The following is an 18,095-nucleotide window of genomic DNA, read 5'->3' on the forward strand; positions in this document are numbered from 1 at the left end:
GTCGAGTCCCATAGACGGAAACAAGGATGTAAACATGTCACACGAGCAAGAGCATGTGCAGGCTTGTTACCTTGCCTCCTAACCCAAACCAATTCACTAAATGGTATTTGAGACAGCAATTGTTTAATCTCTGCTAGCACTGGTGCCCAGTCGGAATAATAATCAAACCTGGTAGTTACAGCTTGAAACAGGCACAAACAATCTGTTTCCACTAGAACCCTACTAATAGATCTCATGAGCAACCAAGATAAAACCTCCCTAAGGCCGATGGCTTCAGCGATGTGAGGTTTTAATACTCCCGTAAAATGACCTGTGCAAGCTACCAAGAACTGTCCAGCTTCATTTCGGACAAGGCCAGCATACGATGAACGACCCTCAGTCATATGGACAGCTGCATCAACGTTACATTTGACAATCCCAGTCGGAGGAGGAGCCCATGTCGGAACTGAAGCCGACGATACAGAGGGATTGCTTCGTTCAATCTGCGCGTTCTGCCATTCTCTGAGAAAGCTGGTAGCAACCGTGACAATGTTGTAAGGAGCAATATTAGTTTGTTGCCATACTCGCCGATTTCTATCAAACCAGAGAAAGTAGCACAAGACACCGAATAACAAGCATTGGTCGTTACTGCGCCGATCAATAAACCCCAGTAAAGTATCATTAAAACTAGTGGTTGATCCATCCAACGGAATCCCTGTTAACGTCCAACACAGTCGAGCTTTCTCACAGTGGAATAGCACGTGCATTGTTGTCTCGATTTCACCGCAAAAAGGGCAATGGTCATCCTCTGTAATCCGCTTGCCAAATAGTATAGATTTCGTTGGTAGAATATTTCGGCACGCTCGCCACAGCCAGTGCTTAACCTTCGGTGGGGAATCTAATTGCCATAATTTAGCCCAAATTGGCGAAGTTGCAGTTGCTTCAGGTTCCACAAAATTAGGCAGGACAAGCTTGTAGCCTGATTTAACAAGATATTCCCCTGAAGTAGAGAAGTTCCATATTAGTGTATCTGCCTGGGTAGCCCGAGTAAACGGGATAGATAGAACCTGTGACACCTCCTCTAGAAGGAACAGTCTGGCAATTAAATCCTCATTCCAACCATTAAGAGTTAAAACAGCAACAAATGAGGAAAAACATGTTCAATGCTTGGACCACTCTCCACTCACTCACTGACCCAACTGGCAAATTTTTATGGATTCCAAACTTTAGTCTCATATTACTTTATCTGGAGCTTGCCTTTTTTTTGTATAGTCCACTGTCCACCAAAATAAAGCCCACCTGTCCAATCTTTCAAAATAGACTAATTTAATGGGCCTTGACCTTATTCCATTTGAGGCCCTATTAGAAGCCCAATTTTAGTGCTTCCCAAACACAAACGACGCCGCCTGATTACTACCTGCATCTTCCCACGCACTTCTGCTTGCGGCGGCATCATCACTTCACCCGGCCAGGAAGCTCGAAGAAAACCCCGTAATCCTCCGAAAATCCCAAAATGAGCTTAGTAAGAAACTCAATCAGATCCAACTTCAATGTCAGCGCTTTTAAGCCAAACCATGCAATTTCTTTCTGCCTCCGCCATTCGTCCAAGCATTTATCCACTGAAGCGGAGCAACCACCACTTCCACAGGATTCATCAGAACATCCTTTTCTCCGAACTACCGGCGCTGGTACTCTCACTTGCATTTTATTTTTCTTTTGAAATGCGATTCTATTTATGCTTTTCCCTTGTTTGTAATCTTTCAGATGTTTAGTTTCGTTTATTATGATTATTATGAGACAACAGATTTTTTTTAATTGGGAATTGAACTGTTTCTATTTATACTATTATTATACTGAAATTAATTTCCCCAATTCAATGGTTAGCCTTCCTTTTTATGACATAGTAATAACACGCAAGCACTCCCTGTATTTTTGTGTGGCTTAGGTACGGTTTATGCCAAGTTGTTTGGCATCACAAAAAACACATTGAAGACTGACATTATCAATATGCTTGATGGGAGTAATTTGACCCCTGATGATATTAAAGTCAGCTACAACCGCGACTTTATGCCTGTTGGAATGTAATTTTCTTCCTCCTCTTTTCTTTGCATTGGAATATCAAAGCTTTCTTACTTTGCACTTGATATGTCCATGTTTCTTTGTACGGAAGTGAAACAAGTAGAAACTCTGTAATTAAACAACCTGTTCGTAAGTTGCTTGCTTGTAACATCGAATGTGCCGTTTGTTTATGTTCTGTTTGGGAATAGGTTTAGTTCAGTTATCATTTCTGCTCTATTATCATTTCTGTCGCTGCTAATACGGTTACTTTTGTTGAGAAACTTCAAGGTTCGGTATTGAGCTGTTAGTTGTTTTGCCAGGATGCTACAATTCCCTTCTTATTCTGCATTTGATAATGCATATAAGGCGATGAGAAAAAAGGGTCGCTTTTACAAGTTGGATAGGGTAATGTTGCAATAAAAACTTGTCTATGAGATTCAATTAACTGCATTCCTTTTCTATTTGAAAATTTTCTATTTCTAAGAATGTTTTTGACTTTTCTCAATGATTTTCAGAGTGACCGTTCTCAGTGGGATATTCTTATGCCTTATGATGGGAAAACTGTAAGTGAAGTAATTCATTTTGATAGTGCTAGTTAATCCCAGTTAGCTTTTGAGTTCTATATTTTGCAACTTTTGGTTGTTATGATGGCAGTGTGACTTTGCAGCATCTGTTGAGTATCTTAAATCATTTGAAATAGAACTTAAAGCATCACAATGATGCAATGTGTCATTGAGTGAAGACCACAAATTGTGATTTCAATATTCAAGCTACTCTCATACTCTCTTATGTGAATTATCTTGTAAGCTATATTCTATATGATTGTTATTTCTTTATTTTAAGGTCATGAATTATCTAAAAATTCAGGGCTTCGCAAAACCAAAGCTTACATAATCTTTCATTAGTGTTATTTAAAGCTTCACATGTAATGATCAATGAGAGTTGACACTGTGACTGAGACAACTTTTTGGTTGACGATGCTCTAATGGTTATCTGTTTCTGTTGGGTCATATATTGTTATATGGATCAATTTCTAGACTTCTGCAAGGGTTTGAATTACTGCAGAATATTTTGGTATCATGCTGCAGTTTGGCTATTTGATTTGTTTATATTCATATGCATAAGCATTGAACCTCAGGGTCTCTACTATATATCTTTCGCATCAACATTAGTTTTTGTTGCCACTGGAGAAAATATGTAACAAATATTCAGAGGTTTTGTTTACTGTTGGAGATTATACTTTTTCCTCTCCCCTTTGGGTTGTACTTTGTATTTTGCAGATTGTTTATTTTGAAAACTAAATACTGCTGGCTCTTCAATTCCAACTTATTTATCACATGCACTTTGTTGATAACATTTCTAAGCTGATACAATTTGATATTTGAATGCTTTTATCAGCTTTTACTCCAAGGACTCCCTAGAAATGTGGTCCCTGAAGATGTAGAACGCTTCCTGTCTGATTGTGAATATGATCCATCCTCCTTACAGCTGTTTCCAAGGTTGGTGTCAGCCAATTTGTTTTGAGGTTAAATTGTTATGGTATTTTTGTAAATTGAAAAGGTCATTGGTTAAAATATAATTGCAGGCAAGGATTTCCAGAACCTACTAAAATTGCCCTGATACGTTTTTATACAAGGACCGAGGCAATGAATGCATTGATTACAAAGAACCGAGCCTTTTGTCTCAATAGTCAAATCTCAGTTCGAGTTCTCCAGTAAAGCTTATTTGTTACTTTGCCCCGGCTACTTTGTTTGGGATCCTCTCACTTCAAGATCAAGTTTTGCGATAGATATTTCAATTAGTTGGACTCTATTTATCTCAGCCTCAGTATACCAAGAGATTTGGATTCTCAAATTTGCTTAGAACATGTTAAATCTTCATGTTTTCCTTAAAGGATTAGCTGTTGTGATGTTCTGATAGTTGGAAAAGCATGAGAATGACTATTGTAGCTGTGTTATAACTTCAAGTGGATAATTAGATGTGAATTATCATAATACTTTAGATGCTTTCTACCTTTGCTTTACCCTCTTATTCTTTTTCTTATTTCCCATCTATTTTCTTCTTCTTCTTCTTCTTCTTCTTCTTCTTCTTCTTCTTCTTACTGGAAGAACAGGCAGGGCGTTATGTTTGGTATAGTCACTAAATTTCTGGCTACTTCTGCTTCTCTATGCAAGATTGAAGTCCCAACCTTCATTTTGGAAATCAATTTTCTGAAGCGATAAATGGCATGAAAAGTTTTCTCCTCGAATCAATCTTAACGTTTCAATTTCACTGCTACATCTCGTGTGTATTGCAAAGTAGATCTTATATTGACTTACAATTGGAATATTTCATTTTGCATGATTCAAGCTGCTAATCTAGACGACTCAAAACTCTTACACAACATCACTGACCTCCTGTATTTCAGGCGCATATCCTAAAGTTATCATGTGGTCTACAAGGCAATCCAATACGATAAGCATTTCACTAACTCTGGTGTTGGACCCATCTTCTGCTTTAAATCTGTAAAACTTGTTCTTGATCTCAATCCAGCTATAGCCAGGATTTGTTTTAAGTCCTCTATCTTTCATCAATTTCCTCGCTCTCGCTGCTTGATCCCAGCACCCTGCACTTGCATATAAATTTGCCAATTGCAGGTGGGTGGCAGCACAATCTGGTTCTAGCAAGAGCCTACTTTCTGCAGCTTGTATACCAATCCAAACATTCCCATGAAGTCTGCAGGAGGATAATAGTGAGCCCCATATAATGGCGTTGGGAGGTAAAGGCATCCTTAAAATAATATCACGAGCTTCCTCTGTTAATCCTGCACGACCAAGAAGATCAACCAGACATGAATAGTGGTCTAGTTCTGGTCTTACACCATATTCAACCATTGAATTGAAATAGCCTCTTCCTGCTTCAACAAAACCTGCATGGCGACATGAAGATAGAACACCAAGAAAAGTTATGGAGTCAGGTTTTGTGCCTAGCTTCTTCATCTTTTCGAAAAGCTCAATTGCCTGCACTGTCAACCCATGCTGTGCATACCCACTTATCATCGAATTCCACGAGACAATATCCTTAGTATACATGTTATCAAATATGAATAATGCATCTTGAACGCTTCCACACTTGCAATACATTGATATAAGAGCATTGGCAATGTGTAAATGGGAATCCAAACCCATTTGAATTATTTGACAGTGAGCACTTCTCCCTTGCCCAAGAGCCCCACTACCAGTACAAGCACTCAAAAGACTCGTAAATGTGAAATCATTAGGTACTAATGTTGAATTTCTCATCGCAGAGAACAGCTCCAGACATACATCAATTTGCCATTCCTGTGCAAACCCAGAAATGATAGCCGTCCATGATACCACATTTCTCACAGGCATTTCGTAAAACACTTTATACGCATTATCCAATTCCCCGCATTTGCAATACAAGGTGATCAGCGAACTGCCTACATAGGCATTGGCATCAAACCCAATATTTATTGCTAAGCAATGATACTGAATCCCAGCTCGAAGATCACGCGAGGAAGCACACCAACTTACTGCATTGGACAAAGAACCGGCATCATATCTGAAACAGCTAGCATCAGACACTTGGTCGTTTGGAGGAGAAGATTCAATTATTTTATCAAGCACATTCGAGATTCCCTCTACTGACCTACAGGAAATGAAGTCACAGCGAAAGTATGGTTCGCTGTCTTGATTCGAATTAGTTTGTAGAAAGTCCTGAATGAGGCGAAGGTGGCTTTGGCGGATTCTGGCACCTGTTTTTGGGGTTATGATATCAAGAACTCTGAGTGCCTTGTCTAGACGCTTGGTTGGTGTTGTGTGTCTAAGTTTGTGATCTGAGAAACTCCTAATATGTGATAGAGTATGGAGAAGTTTGTTCCTTACACTGCCTCCAAGCAAAGTAACATTCATGCTTGACCAAAATTCTTCCCATCGGCGAACAAGTTTTCTAATAGACAATGGTTTCCTAGCGTTTCAAACGACCATCCTTGGCTTAAAGAGGGTGGAAACTATTGAAAAAAGAAAGGATTTTAATCATCTTTTTATAATACTTCTTTAATAATATCCTTTATAAGTTCAACTTATTTGTGTTAGATTACATGATACTAGTTGCAGAATGGAATTTGTCTTGCATTGGCTTTGCTTATATTTGATAATCACTTCTTAAATTGCAGAAACACAAAAGATAATGGTTTTTCTTATAACTATGCAATCACATATAAGGTTCTTGTTGACATCACATGATATATACAAGAAATGTAAAACAGTTTTACTATGAAAAAGACAACATTCTCAGGTTTGATTCATCTTTATCTTACTAATTGGTTTTACAAATTGTACATCCTTCATAGAGTCAGAGATCAGTATTCACCATCCCTTGACCTTGCAGTGAAATTTCTTTGTGCGACTCAATCTTCAGTCTCTTTACTTGCTAAGCTTTTAGCTTTTCCAATGTTGGGCCCAAATGCACTTCTCCCATTTTCAGTTTTCTGGCTCTTCTTGATGACTTTCAGTGCCAATGATTTCAATGGAACTGTAATATCCAAAGGCACAAGAACAGCTTCCAACTCATGCCATTCAAGATCTTCGAAATCGCCATCTTCATATACCACTCTGTACCAACCAGTTTCCTTGTCAAATTGAGTCACAGCACCAGTAAAGTATTGGTCCCCAAACAACTTTTGAACTTCCCTTCCTTCCAACCATTCACCAAAATTAGTATTTCCAAGAAATTCTGCATCAAGACTTGTGTTTCTTTGCTGTTCTGCATCACTAGCAGTACTTGATGGAATAAGACTGCCATCACTTGGGGAGATGTCTGGCACCCCATTAATAACAATAGCAGGTTCCCCTGGTAACTCAAAAACACCTGTCTCTAAAGACTCTGATACTGGCCCTTTGATTGTATTTTCCATTTCTAGCTCTCTGTGGAATAGCTTGTGGATGGAGTTTAAGAATCTCGAAAATAAAAGGAATGTCTCAATAATCCTTCAACAAATATAATCTGACAGCTGGAAGCTCCAGAGGTTGAGCAATTAATTAGGGCCAGAGACGTCCAGAGAAGAATAATTGGTATGCATATGAAATATGAACACTGCACATGTAATCTCAAGCATGCTCTTATTTCCAAGATCATTCCATCAAACTTAAACTACATTTTCATTAATAAGCTTCTTTCCATCACTATGATTGAGAAAAAGAAGTCTGCTGAGCCTTTGACAAAAAATATCCTCTGCAGGAAGATTTGGCAAAGTCATGTCTTTTGAGAAAGCAACATCACAAAAATTAACCATAAAATTTTTCTGAGCCAAGGCTACTTGACAAACATGCATCAAATGACAATCAAAAAATGTATATGTTGAAGTTTCAAAGTGTCCACAATCAACATGCTGTATTAATTACTGCAGGTGCACTGGTTGCTCGTTGCCATTTTTGCAGGGTAACCCTATATTATCTCCCTAGAAGCAAGGTGAAAGATCAAACAGTACATCAAGGAATCAAATATTGAAACTAGAACTCAGTGACACAGAGAAGAAGACATACAAAATATGGCATGTATATCTATGCAAATTTTCTAAGAATCAATTTTATATTACCTACTCTTGCCTAAGCTAAAAGTACAAAATTCAAATCCTCAATGAATCCTAAAATGCAGATGTTATTGTGGATTCTTCTCTATTATTCTCAAGTTAAGGACGAGAGCTAATATATGCTTAATATTAATTTAGTACTTTGAAAAAGCTATATAGGCATGTTTCAATTTTCTCACTAATCCTTTCTCTCTTCTAAATTTGCTCCCAACTTTCTGATTTCTCTCTCTCTTGATGAAATGGTTATTTCATTCCAAAAGACCACAATGATGCAGATAGCTGACAATCTACAAAGTAATCAAGCTAAAAGTCAATGATAACGATTTAAGTCTACCAAAACAATCAAACCAACGGAAGGGAGAGAAGAAAAACGAGCAGCTTGACTGCCTAAGCTATCTTAACTATAAACAAAAAGCATGAAGAAACAAGAATAAGCACAAAGCAAAGTGCTCAAACATCATGAGTTGACACTAAACATCAATTTCCCCAATTTGTAGAATTTTTTTTTTTAATAGTGAGTTATACATTAACTTTCCTTGAATATATTTGTGCTCATAATTCTGCATTCAACCTCTAAGGAGATAATCTGCAGTAGATTATGACGAGAGAATGCATTTTAGAAAGGGATTCTTTGATGCTTCCCCACCAAACACAGAAAATGCATTTTTAGGAGTACCAAGCAATCTCAAAATCATCCAAATGGAATTGATTTCTTGTGAATCCTACATGTTTCCAACCAAAAAAGTTAGCCAGCTTGAATCTTGATTGACAATGATTGCTACAGAATATTCACTTGCCATAAGCCACCCACTCCCTATGAATACATTCTCCTCAGACACACACACACACACACACACACACACACACACATATATATATATATATATATATATATATGTGTGTGTGTGTGTGTGTGTGTGTGTGTGTGTGTGTGTGTGTGTATATATATATATATATATATATATATATATATCCAAAATAAATAGCTAGCTTATAAAGCCATGCCTAGAAATTAATGAAAACAGCTTACCAGCCAACTCTCCTTTCAAGAACCGAGAAAAAAGAAATTAAAGTAGCTACCCATGAAAACAGAACTTCAGATGATTGTTCTCATAATCATCCTTAAATTCAAATTTTCCGTTCTGGATATTCATAATAACCTTGCAAAAGAAGATATAAGGCCAAGAAAACCCTAACATAATACAAGCGCAACTAGTTCTTAGTAAGCAAACAGTTGCATTCTACCCTTCACTTCTGAAGAATTCTAAAACAAACAAATTTCACAAAAATATCACAAATTTGGGAGATGAAAAAAGAAAACAGCTTAGGAAGTGCTCACCAGTCAGAAGTGGAAATATAATGAGAACTGATAAATGAACGACGATTCAGCGTTGTAACTCGCAGCATTTTCTAGTTGATCTTAAGTTCTCAGTTTCCTCTTGAGTTTTGGGATCTTTCAAAAACCTATTTTCTTCATCAAATAGCAAACCTTTATTAGAGAAAATGAAGCCAGGAGGGATGAAGCTGAAATAGACGGTTACAGTTCCCCAGCTCGTTGTCTTCGGGCTTTCAATTCAATACCCTGCTTTCTATCTCACCCTCACTAAACACGCTGCATTGGAACGCGCCGTTTTGTAACAAGCCAAGATACGACGTCGTGCAGTTAAAATTTAAACACACTCTCGCATAAAAGGCGCCAACAGTCAGCAGGTAAACGCTGGCGAGCAGATGAATGAGAAACATATCAAAATCGTTAGACGGCCAAGTCCTCCGTCAATTGAGGTCCGCCGCCAGGCTCGATTATGGCGTATCCGCTCTCCTTCTTCATCACTTCACCAAACATCGTCTCCCTCTTCAAGCGAGGCAACTGCATGCGCGACTCATACTCTGCTCTGTCCCGCCCGACAATTACCTTGGTTCCAAACTTATAACTCTTTACTCCAAAACTAACAACCTAAAAGACGCCTGCCGCGTGTTCGATAAAATTCCTCATAAGAATACCTTCTCTTATAACGCTATGCTCATGACCTACTCTCTCCATAAGCAACACATTGATGTTTTGAACCTTTTCTCGTCCTTATCCTCGTCGAGTTCAGTGAACGCAAGACCTGATAATTTCTCAATCACGTGCTTGTTGAAGTCGCTTTCTAGTTTATTGTTCACTGATGTTAAATTGGGTAAGGAAGTTCATAGTTTTGTTTTGAGAGGAGGGTTCGATGCTGATTTATTTGTTGAGAATGCTTTGATTACATATTATTCCAAATGTGATGATTTGGTCTTAGCAAGGAAGGTGTTTAATAGAATGACGGAGAGGGATTTGGTGACGTGGAATTCAATGATTGCTGGTTATTCTCAAGCGGGGTTTTATGAGGAATGTAAAAGGCTGTTCAGGGAAATGATGGATTTTTCGGGTTTTAGGCCTGATGGGGTCACTGTGGTTTGTATTTTGCAAGCATGTGGACAGACTAAAGACCTCGTTTTTGGAATGGAAGTGCATAGATTAATTGTTGATAATCAAGTTGAAATGGATATTTGGATTTGTAATGCTTTGATTGACTTGTATGCGAAATGTGGGAGTTTGGATTATGCAAGGGAATTGTTCGATGAGATGAGTGAAAAGGATGAAGTTACTTACGGTGCAATTATATCTGGATTCATGAGTCATGGCCATGTTGATCAAGGTTTGGGTCTTTTTAGAGAAATGAAAAATCAATTGTTAAGCACGTGGAATGCTGTGATTTCAGGTTTGGTACAAAATAATCGGCATGAGGGGGTTTTAGATTTGGTTAGAGAAATGCAGGAGCTTGGTTTTAGACCTAATGCTGTGACGCTCTCAAGCATACTTCCGACCTTATCATATTTCTCAAGTTTGAAAGGAGGGAAAGAAGCGCATGCTTACGCCATTAAAAATGGATTTGAGGGAAATATCTATGTTTCTACTGCAATTATTGATATGTATGCAAAGTCAGGATATCTTAGTGGGGCTCAGAGTGTTTTTGATCAATCCAAAGGAAGGAGCTTGATTATTTGGACTGCAATAATTTCAGCATATGCTGTCCATGGAGATGCTAATTTGGCTCTCAGTTTTTTTCATGATATGTTGAATAGTGGAATTCAGCCAGATTCAGTCACATTCATAGCAGTGTTGGGAGCTTGTGCTCACTGTGGAATGGTGGATGAAGCTTGGCAGATCTTTGAGACCATGTTTAAGAAATATGGTATTCAGCCCGTGGTGGAGCACTATGCTTGCATGGTAGGTGCTCTGAGCAGGTCAGGGAGGCTCTCTGAAGCTAAAGAGTTTGTTTCCAAAATGCCAATTGAGCCAAGTGCAAAAGTTTGGGGTGCATTGCTTCATGGAGCTTCTGTTTCTGGTGATGTTGAACTTGGCAAGTTCATTTCTGATCATTTATTTGAAATTGAACCAGAAAATACTGGGACTTATGTGATCATGGCCAATTTGTATTCCCAGGCTGAGAGATGGAAGGAAGCTGATGTGGTGAGAGAAAGGATGGATAAAGTTGGCTTAAAGAAGTTACCGGGAAGTAGCTGGATAGAAACTAGTAAAGGGCTACGAAGCTTTATTGCAACGGACAGATCTAGTGAAAATTCTGCAGAGATATGTGCAATCTTGGAAGGGTTGCTTGGGATGATAAGAGATGAAGGGAATTTGCAGGAAGAGCTCCATGAGGATAGCCTTTTTGGTTGAACAATAGATTCTCTCAGTATACGGGTACTTGTAAATTAGGAATAGGTTCAGGCAATTCACTGTAAATTCTGTTTTGATGTTTCCTTAGTGATTTGTGTCTCTTGCTTCAGCATTCAGAGCCTTGCCTTAAGTTGCATTTTACTTTAGTAGTCACAGCTATTATCTTTCAGTTGGATTTGATTGATTATATCTGCATTTTTATCAGAATATAAAAAAATAAAACTTTTCATTTTTGCTCTCATCTTGAAAAATTCTCATCTTTGATTTGATCCAATTTTGTGCAGGAGACTGTCTTTCTATTTTCTTCACCTACTTTGATATATGGGTTGTGGCTGCAGACAATTGCCTGCCTGTGTGAGAGATCTTTTGCTTCAATCTCCTCCTTGGGTTCCTTATCTGGAATACTTCAGCGACAGCTGCAGTGTGGCCTTGGCTTTTGTTTCTACCGACCTTTCTGAGAAACTCCCATCTTTCAAATCTTTTGGTACTTGTTCTGGCTCACTCCAATCCCATTCTCCATTATCTATTCCGTACAAGAACCAAGCTTTTCATGGGTCTCTGCTATATCAGTTTCTAAGCTAACCTACTTGTCCTCCATCAGTAGGATTCTTGTACCTGTACCTAATGCTAACTTCCTAGTTCCTAATTCTGTTCAGAAATTGGTCTGAGTATATTACCTTCTCCACTTCTTCAGCATTCATCGGTCTGCAGAATTGGTGAAGGGGCCTAAGCCAACTGCATTTACAAATAAATCTCTACTTTCACTTCTGATGTCTTATACAGATGGCATTTGCCAGAGCCAGATGCTATTGATGTTTCTGGGTCTTTTATTGCTCATCAGTAAATTCTGTGACAATTATGGTTTTGTTAGGATGGTTAGGATCAAAGCAGAAGCATCTTATGAAATATGCTGAGTGGTATACTTCAATGGGATTTCATGTCATTACTTTTACTTTTCTGATGGCTGAGATTCTTAGTCACTAATTTGGTGGGATAGCTGAACAAGAGATTGACTTGCTTGTGAATCATCTGGCTGATTGGCTGGAAGAGGAGCATGGGAAGAACTTGGTATTTCATGCTTTTAGCAATTCTGGATGGTTAATGTAAGCTCCTGTTCCTCAGGTAATTGTGGCTTGATCTTGCATTGGTTTGTTGATTACCAAGACGGGCCTTAGGGATGTTTCACAGTGTATCATGACATGAAAATATCTGTACTGAGGATGGCAAAGAATTGGAAAACTGTGAAATTATTTGTTTGACACATTAAGTTCGCAAAAAAATATGTCATTGGCTATATTCTTCCATACAGCATGCATTTGGAATTGTCTCGCATTAATTACCATGTTATTGATCGTCTTTCTACAATCTTAATATATTTGATGCTTATATTCCTCTGGGTACTCTGTCTGGTGTTGCTTTTCTGATTCTCTAATGACATTTTTTTTTTTCTGGTGACTGCTGCATCAAGCTCAATATATTTTTCTATTGCAATCACTGCTTCTTTGCTTTGTTGGGTTTCTGAGAGTACAGTTGGCAGGACTATGTTATAAATTAACCTTTTGATTTTGACACATGCTGCTTCGTGGTTAGATGATTTTATTTTTCTGAGCATATTTTGATTTTGTTTATGTAAGCCTTGGCTTCAAGTTTTTCCTAAACCCCCCTTTCCAACTATTAATATTTACAGTACATTTTATCATTTCATTGGCAATTTGCATGACTTGATGGCCACTTGAGCAATGATGATATGAAAATATGGCGTGCTGGACATTAAATGCATCTTTCTCCTGACATGTTCCCATGATGCTGTGGTTGATCAGTTGCAAAAAAGCTTTTGGAACAATTAACTTAGCTCAACTATTGACTGGGTTAAAGTGTTGGCTTTTAATCATCACTAATGGGAAATGTTGCCATTATTTTATTCTCATTTTTCCTAGAACCGGTCCATGCATGAACTGGTTTCCAATGTCCATAAACGTATCATTTGTCTCCCTTAAAATGAGACATGCTCTACTATATATGTGCCTAGACTTGGCTTTGTTTCCCTGGCCCCAATTCTTTCTCAGCTTTGAAATAAAAGTGATGGGTCCAGTTTAAAAAAAGATCTTCAGAATCCAATGTTAGGATAGGAGATAACAAGATTGGCTTTACCCCTAAATCTGTCCCAGAAGTCCCCTATTAGGCATCGGAGAATGTCAATCGGTGTGATTTACAATGTATTGAGACTCAGATTCCAAAAACATACCTATATTTTAAGAACAAAAGGGCTGTGCATGCCATTGTCAAAGACTCGGAGCTTAGTGCGGGCGGATAATTTTTATGATCAATAATGGAGTTGTAGGAGACAAAAGGATGGGTCAAATTATTATTTATCTGTTGTGGTTGTTCGGTTAAGGCAAATACACTATATATATAGAAACTAGACACATACATGTGAACAAAGAACCTACATTCTCTCGTCCACGTTGCCAACTCAATCACCTAATGCAAGTTAGTGTCTTTTTCTTTCTTCTTTTCAACTTAGCTAGAACATTACATCACTGGTCCCATCTTATCTTTGTTACATAACTAGAAAGACTCTTCTGTCCAAAGCTCATTAATTGCTCTAATAGCAAATCTTACAAATGGCTCAGAATAACCTTAACAAATTGCTAAAACGAGTGTCTGATTGTTAATCACTCTCTCACTAACTGATTTTCAACATCAAAAAGTAACCAACAGCCTTTTTTTTTTTTTTTTTTTATTGTTTTCTTGGGCTAAATGTAGCTGAAATTCAGGTATAACCCTTTTAAGTTTCTAGTATTCCAGCTCAGGTTTCTAACTCTCCAACCTTTTTAGTTGCTCTATTCACATATGTATATATGTACGTACTTGCGTAATATGTATTAACTTGAAACAACAACAATAATACAAAGGAGAATTTGGTCATTCGAGCGGGTGAAATTCGCATAAAAAGCCACATATCGGAGCTAAGGCTCACGATCCCGTAATATGGAACAAGAAGAACATGCCATTATCATTGCTGCACTCTCCACCTTAGCTCCTCCCCAACTTTCAGATCTAACCCATTCTATCCTCTCGCAAACCCTCCATCACCACCACCGCCTTTCCTCCCTCCTTTCCTCTCCTTCCTCCTTTTCTCTCGCTATCCACCACCTCCAATCCCTTTCCCTCTCTCACAAAACCCTACTTATTGCTAACCACCTCCTCTCCTCCCTCAACCACCTCACACGCCATTTCCACCCGCAACCACTTCCCGCCACCATCAAACACCGTGACCTCGACGCTGCGTTGCTTCTCCTCCTCCTATGTGATGTTCATCAAGAAAACCCTGAAATACTTGCCGCCCCACGTTCAGAATGGCGGGAAGTTTTAAGCAAGCGTTGCTCTGATATCATGTTAGATCATTCTAGCATTGGGGTCTACTATGGTGGCGTTCTTTTACCCTATATTGAGATGATAGTACGGTGTTGGAAGTTTGTCAATGGAACGGGTGGTTGTGTAGGGAAAGAAGGGAGGGAAGTGGCAGCTTCACCAGCAGCCGTGGTGGCGCTGCCGACAGTGGAGGTTAAAGGAGGTGGTGGTGGTGGTGGTGATGGTGGTGGAGAGTGTGGGATATGTAAAGAAAATATGAGACGAGGAAGAGACGTTTGTGAATTGCCATGCAAACATTTGTTTCATTGGATGTGCATTTTGCCATGGTTGACGAAGAGGAATACTTGCCCATATTGCAGGTTTGAGCTTCCTACAGAAGATGCGTTTGGAGAGATCCAACGGCTGTGGAATCTTCTAATCAAGAAAGGAGGTGCTGAACATGTCTGATCACAGCTGGTTGATTGACGTGGCAGAATCAGACGGACTTGTTTGACTGCCCCTGGTCGAAGTAAACATGGACCATATATATAACAGATACTATAGACTTGTAGAGGATCACATGTTATTGACGATAGGGACACGTGTGGTTAAGTATATGAGCAGGTGTATAGATATAAATAAAGGGAATTAGTGGCTAGTTAGGAAAAATCCAATTCCTGTATTATATTTATCGACCATGCATACTTGTACCGAATTGAAATAATTGAATAATAATTTGCATTTTTTTTCTTTTTAGTTTGCATGCTTATTCTCAAAAAAAAAAAAAAAAAAAAAAAAAAAAAAAGATGTTATGTTGTTGGACCGCGAGCAGGATCTAATGATAATGGATTGGGCCATAGAAAGGCCCTCACTGCTAAACTTTTACTACAACACAATAATAAAATGTGAGATAAATTGCATGGCCCAAATCAGATTTTATAGGTGGATTTGACACTATCATTTTTTATCTAAAATCTTAAAAAAATAAATTTATGAGTTTTGAACAACAATGAGTTCTGACAGACTTCAAGATATCTTAATTAAGCAAAATGAAAATCCAGACAACGAAAGCTGCTGGCCCCCACTTAATTGGAGTTGCAAAAATTATTCCATGTGTTTTTTGTTTCTTTGAGTGCAATGCAATGCAAGCTGCTACTTATTACTAATTGATGCATCTTTTCTTATTTTTATTTTCTAATTATTTTCCAACTTCTCCATCCCCAAAGCAAAGCAATGGCATATATACCATTTCTTGATATTAATACGGATTTCACCGTTAATACAGCAGAATAGAAATGAAAGATTGCAATTATCTTGGAATTAAATTTTAATTGTTATGGTAGACTCGGAAAAAGTCTTGGGGTTGATTTTGAAAGGCTGAATTCAAATCTAAAACAAATAAACTCTGCATTTAAAAAACAAGAACATGACGACTTGAAGTCAGAGACGTCACGTGAAGGCTACAGGAATAAGCTCCATCAAAATTCAAAACAAATAAAACCAAGTCTTGAAATATCTTATCTTTCAATTTCAAAATTTGAATCTACTGCTCACGCGGTGATATCATTCACTGGCTTGGTTCTTGAACAGAGTATGGTATGGCATTCTTGCACTTGGAGGTGTTTGGTTGGATTTTAAAAACAGGGTAATAATAATAATAGTATTTTTTTATCCACCCATCTTTCCAAGAATTACATTTCCTTCCCTTTTCTTTTCTTTTTTAAGTTATAAACAGAGTTTTACTTCATCCATACGAAAATTAAAACTTACAAAATAAATTTGCTAATGTGAACTTTTCTAGAGGAATGGTATTCTGTCATCATAATTTTAAAGCCATCAAGTATATAATGAACACTGAAACACACTTTCCACTTTAGAACTTTCTCTTCCTCCTTAACAAACACATTGATGCATACGTCTTTCAGTTTCTAACAACTTATTATTGACCAGACCAGTTCAAAATTCTCTTGCTAAAACAAAAGAAAATACCCACATTTGTCCCTTCTCTTATTTTTCATATACATTTTTTACAAAACAGTGGAGGTAAAAAAAGGTAGGGTTCTGCAGTTTTGATTAAACTCATCAAGGGAAAGGAAAATGACCGCTACTGGCAAAGAAGACAGAGGATGGAGGTGGGTTCTTGTCACTTTCTCCTTTTTTTCTCTCTCTGTCTCCTCATTTCTCACATTTTGATATCATATGGGGTGTCTTTCAGTGACAAGAAGAAAATGGAAGGAGAGGATAGTTTGAGAACTCTGGACTGCCTAAGAGGAAGATTGCTTGCAGAGAGACAAGCTTCAAGGGTTGCCAAAGAGGAAGCAGAGCTCATGGGCAACAAGGTCTGTTCTTTAATTTCCTCTATTCCATTGGGTAATTGATTTAATGTACCTGCATGCATTGTATTCTGCTTCTTAATTGACATTTGCTGTGGACTCATTTTGAGATCTCGGATTTCTTTTGTACAGTTAGTAGAGCTAGAGAACAAACTGAGAGAAGAAACCAAATTGAGACAAAAAGCAGAAAAGAAACTTAAATTCTTGATGAAAAAGTTTGATTCTTTAAAAATTTCTGCTACATTAGAGGGTTTGGAGCAATCAAGCTCATCTGAGAATTGTGGGTTGTCATGCTCATCATCTTCAAGTACTTCAGGCCCGAAGGACACTGAAGAATCAGTATCCAAGTCTCAAACCTTGCATGAAATGGAAGAAAATGTCCAAAACACCATTCAAGAAAGTTCAAGCACTACTAAAGATTCTTTAGATTCTCCCCCCGACAAATCTTGCCACCAGTCCGCTCCAAGAAGTCAAGATCCAAAGGAATATTCTCAGAGGTAAAACCAAATGAACCTACATTGTCCAATTTAAATTATTTTCATTTCTTTAAGCTAATGATGGAAAACGTATTATTTTCAGTTGTTCAAACTTAGAAGCTCCAGTGGTGGGGATAGAAAGAAATGGAAAAAGAGAGAGTGATGATGAAGAGTATATTACGGATGACTCGTTAGCAATAGTTCCAGTGAGTTTAGCAGCATCCCCCATTGCTAAGACCAGTGAGTTGAAGATAGTTAACAAAAGCATTAACGAAGTTCTTGATGCTTTAAGACATGCAAGAGAAAAGATACAAAGCTCAGTGGAGATGAGAAGAGACATAATTAGGGTTGGCCCAACTTGAATCCATATGAGTTAGCAGTAATGATGGTAGTTATAGATAATACATAACATTAGCAGAGATGGACATTAGAATAAAGGGATGTCGTTTTGGCTCTTAAGCCCAGAGTTAGTATTACATTAATTAGATTGTTAAATTGGTAATAAAGTTATGTGACTGTGATCATTGAAATTGATAAAAGATCATGTGAAGTGGGGAATTATTGCAAAATGGTGTCCAGATGATCTGTTTTTTTTT

General features: G+C 38.0%; 6 protein-coding genes and 1 pseudogene across 7 annotated transcripts; 5 read left to right on the plus strand and 2 right to left on the minus strand.

Annotated features, from left to right (window-relative positions):
- Positions 1-1,382: 1,382 nt before the first annotated feature.
- On the plus strand, positions 1,383-4,060 carry LOC105642137 (Ribosomal protein S24e family protein). The gene is made up of 6 exons (XM_012226843.4): positions 1,383-1,667; positions 1,925-2,060; positions 2,358-2,442; positions 2,553-2,600; positions 3,436-3,536; positions 3,623-4,060. Exons 1-6 carry the CDS (start codon positions 1,493-1,495, stop codon positions 3,753-3,755), a joined length of 678 nt encoding a protein of 225 aa, XP_012082233.1. The 5' UTR covers positions 1,383-1,492; the 3' UTR covers positions 3,756-4,060.
- Positions 4,061-4,325: 265 nt separating this feature from the next.
- On the minus strand, positions 4,326-6,100 carry LOC105642138 (Tetratricopeptide repeat (TPR)-like superfamily protein). Its single transcript, XM_012226844.4, has one exon. It carries the CDS (start codon positions 5,949-5,951, stop codon positions 4,413-4,415), a length of 1,539 nt encoding a protein of 512 aa, XP_012082234.1. The 5' UTR covers positions 5,952-6,100; the 3' UTR covers positions 4,326-4,412.
- A 108-nt stretch (positions 6,101-6,208) lies between these two features.
- LOC105642139 (dirigent protein 17) lies at positions 6,209-9,182 on the minus strand. Its single transcript, XM_012226845.3, has 2 exons — positions 8,970-9,182; positions 6,209-7,272 (listed from the first exon to the last, which is right to left on the minus strand). The coding sequence occupies exon 2, from the start codon at positions 6,953-6,955 to the stop codon at positions 6,449-6,451; it is 507 nt and encodes a 168-aa protein (XP_012082235.1). The 5' UTR covers positions 6,956-7,272; positions 8,970-9,182; the 3' UTR covers positions 6,209-6,448.
- Positions 9,183-9,227: 45 nt separating this feature from the next.
- LOC105642141 (Pentatricopeptide repeat (PPR) superfamily protein) lies at positions 9,228-12,640 on the plus strand. The gene is made up of 2 exons (XM_012226849.4): positions 9,228-11,360; positions 11,621-12,640. Exon 1 carries the CDS (start codon positions 9,363-9,365, stop codon positions 11,334-11,336), a length of 1,974 nt encoding a protein of 657 aa, XP_012082239.1. The 5' UTR covers positions 9,228-9,362; the 3' UTR covers positions 11,337-11,360; positions 11,621-12,640.
- On the plus strand, positions 11,658-12,640 carry LOC105642375 (uncharacterized; annotated as a pseudogene).
- Positions 12,641-14,157: 1,517 nt separating this feature from the next.
- SGR9 (RING/U-box superfamily protein) lies at positions 14,158-15,446 on the plus strand. The gene has a single exon (XM_012226850.4). The coding sequence runs from the start codon at positions 14,328-14,330 to the stop codon at positions 15,156-15,158; it is 831 nt and encodes a 276-aa protein (XP_012082240.1). The 5' UTR covers positions 14,158-14,327; the 3' UTR covers positions 15,159-15,446.
- Positions 15,447-16,316: 870 nt separating this feature from the next.
- On the plus strand, positions 16,317-18,068 carry LOC105642143 (uncharacterized). 2 transcript variants are annotated; one of them, XM_037639325.2, is made up of 5 exons: positions 16,317-16,335; positions 16,729-16,822; positions 16,906-17,029; positions 17,156-17,520; positions 17,603-18,068. In XM_037639325.2, exons 2-5 carry the CDS (start codon positions 16,788-16,790, stop codon positions 17,859-17,861), a joined length of 783 nt encoding a protein of 260 aa, XP_037495253.1. In that variant the 5' UTR covers positions 16,317-16,335; positions 16,729-16,787; the 3' UTR covers positions 17,862-18,068. The 2 variants fall into 2 exon arrangements, with proteins under 2 accessions (XP_037495253.1, XP_012082242.1); XM_012226852.4 differs by lacking the exon at positions 16,317-16,335 and having other exon boundaries at positions 16,366-16,822.
- Positions 18,069-18,095: the final 27 nt, after the last annotated feature.

The sequence above is a fragment of the Jatropha curcas genome, chromosome 2 (assembly GCF_041381405.1).
Source record: "Jatropha curcas cultivar XTBG-Jc1 chromosome 2, XTBG_Jcur_1.0, whole genome shotgun sequence".
Taxonomy (NCBI): Eukaryota; Viridiplantae; Streptophyta; class Magnoliopsida; order Malpighiales; family Euphorbiaceae; genus Jatropha; species Jatropha curcas.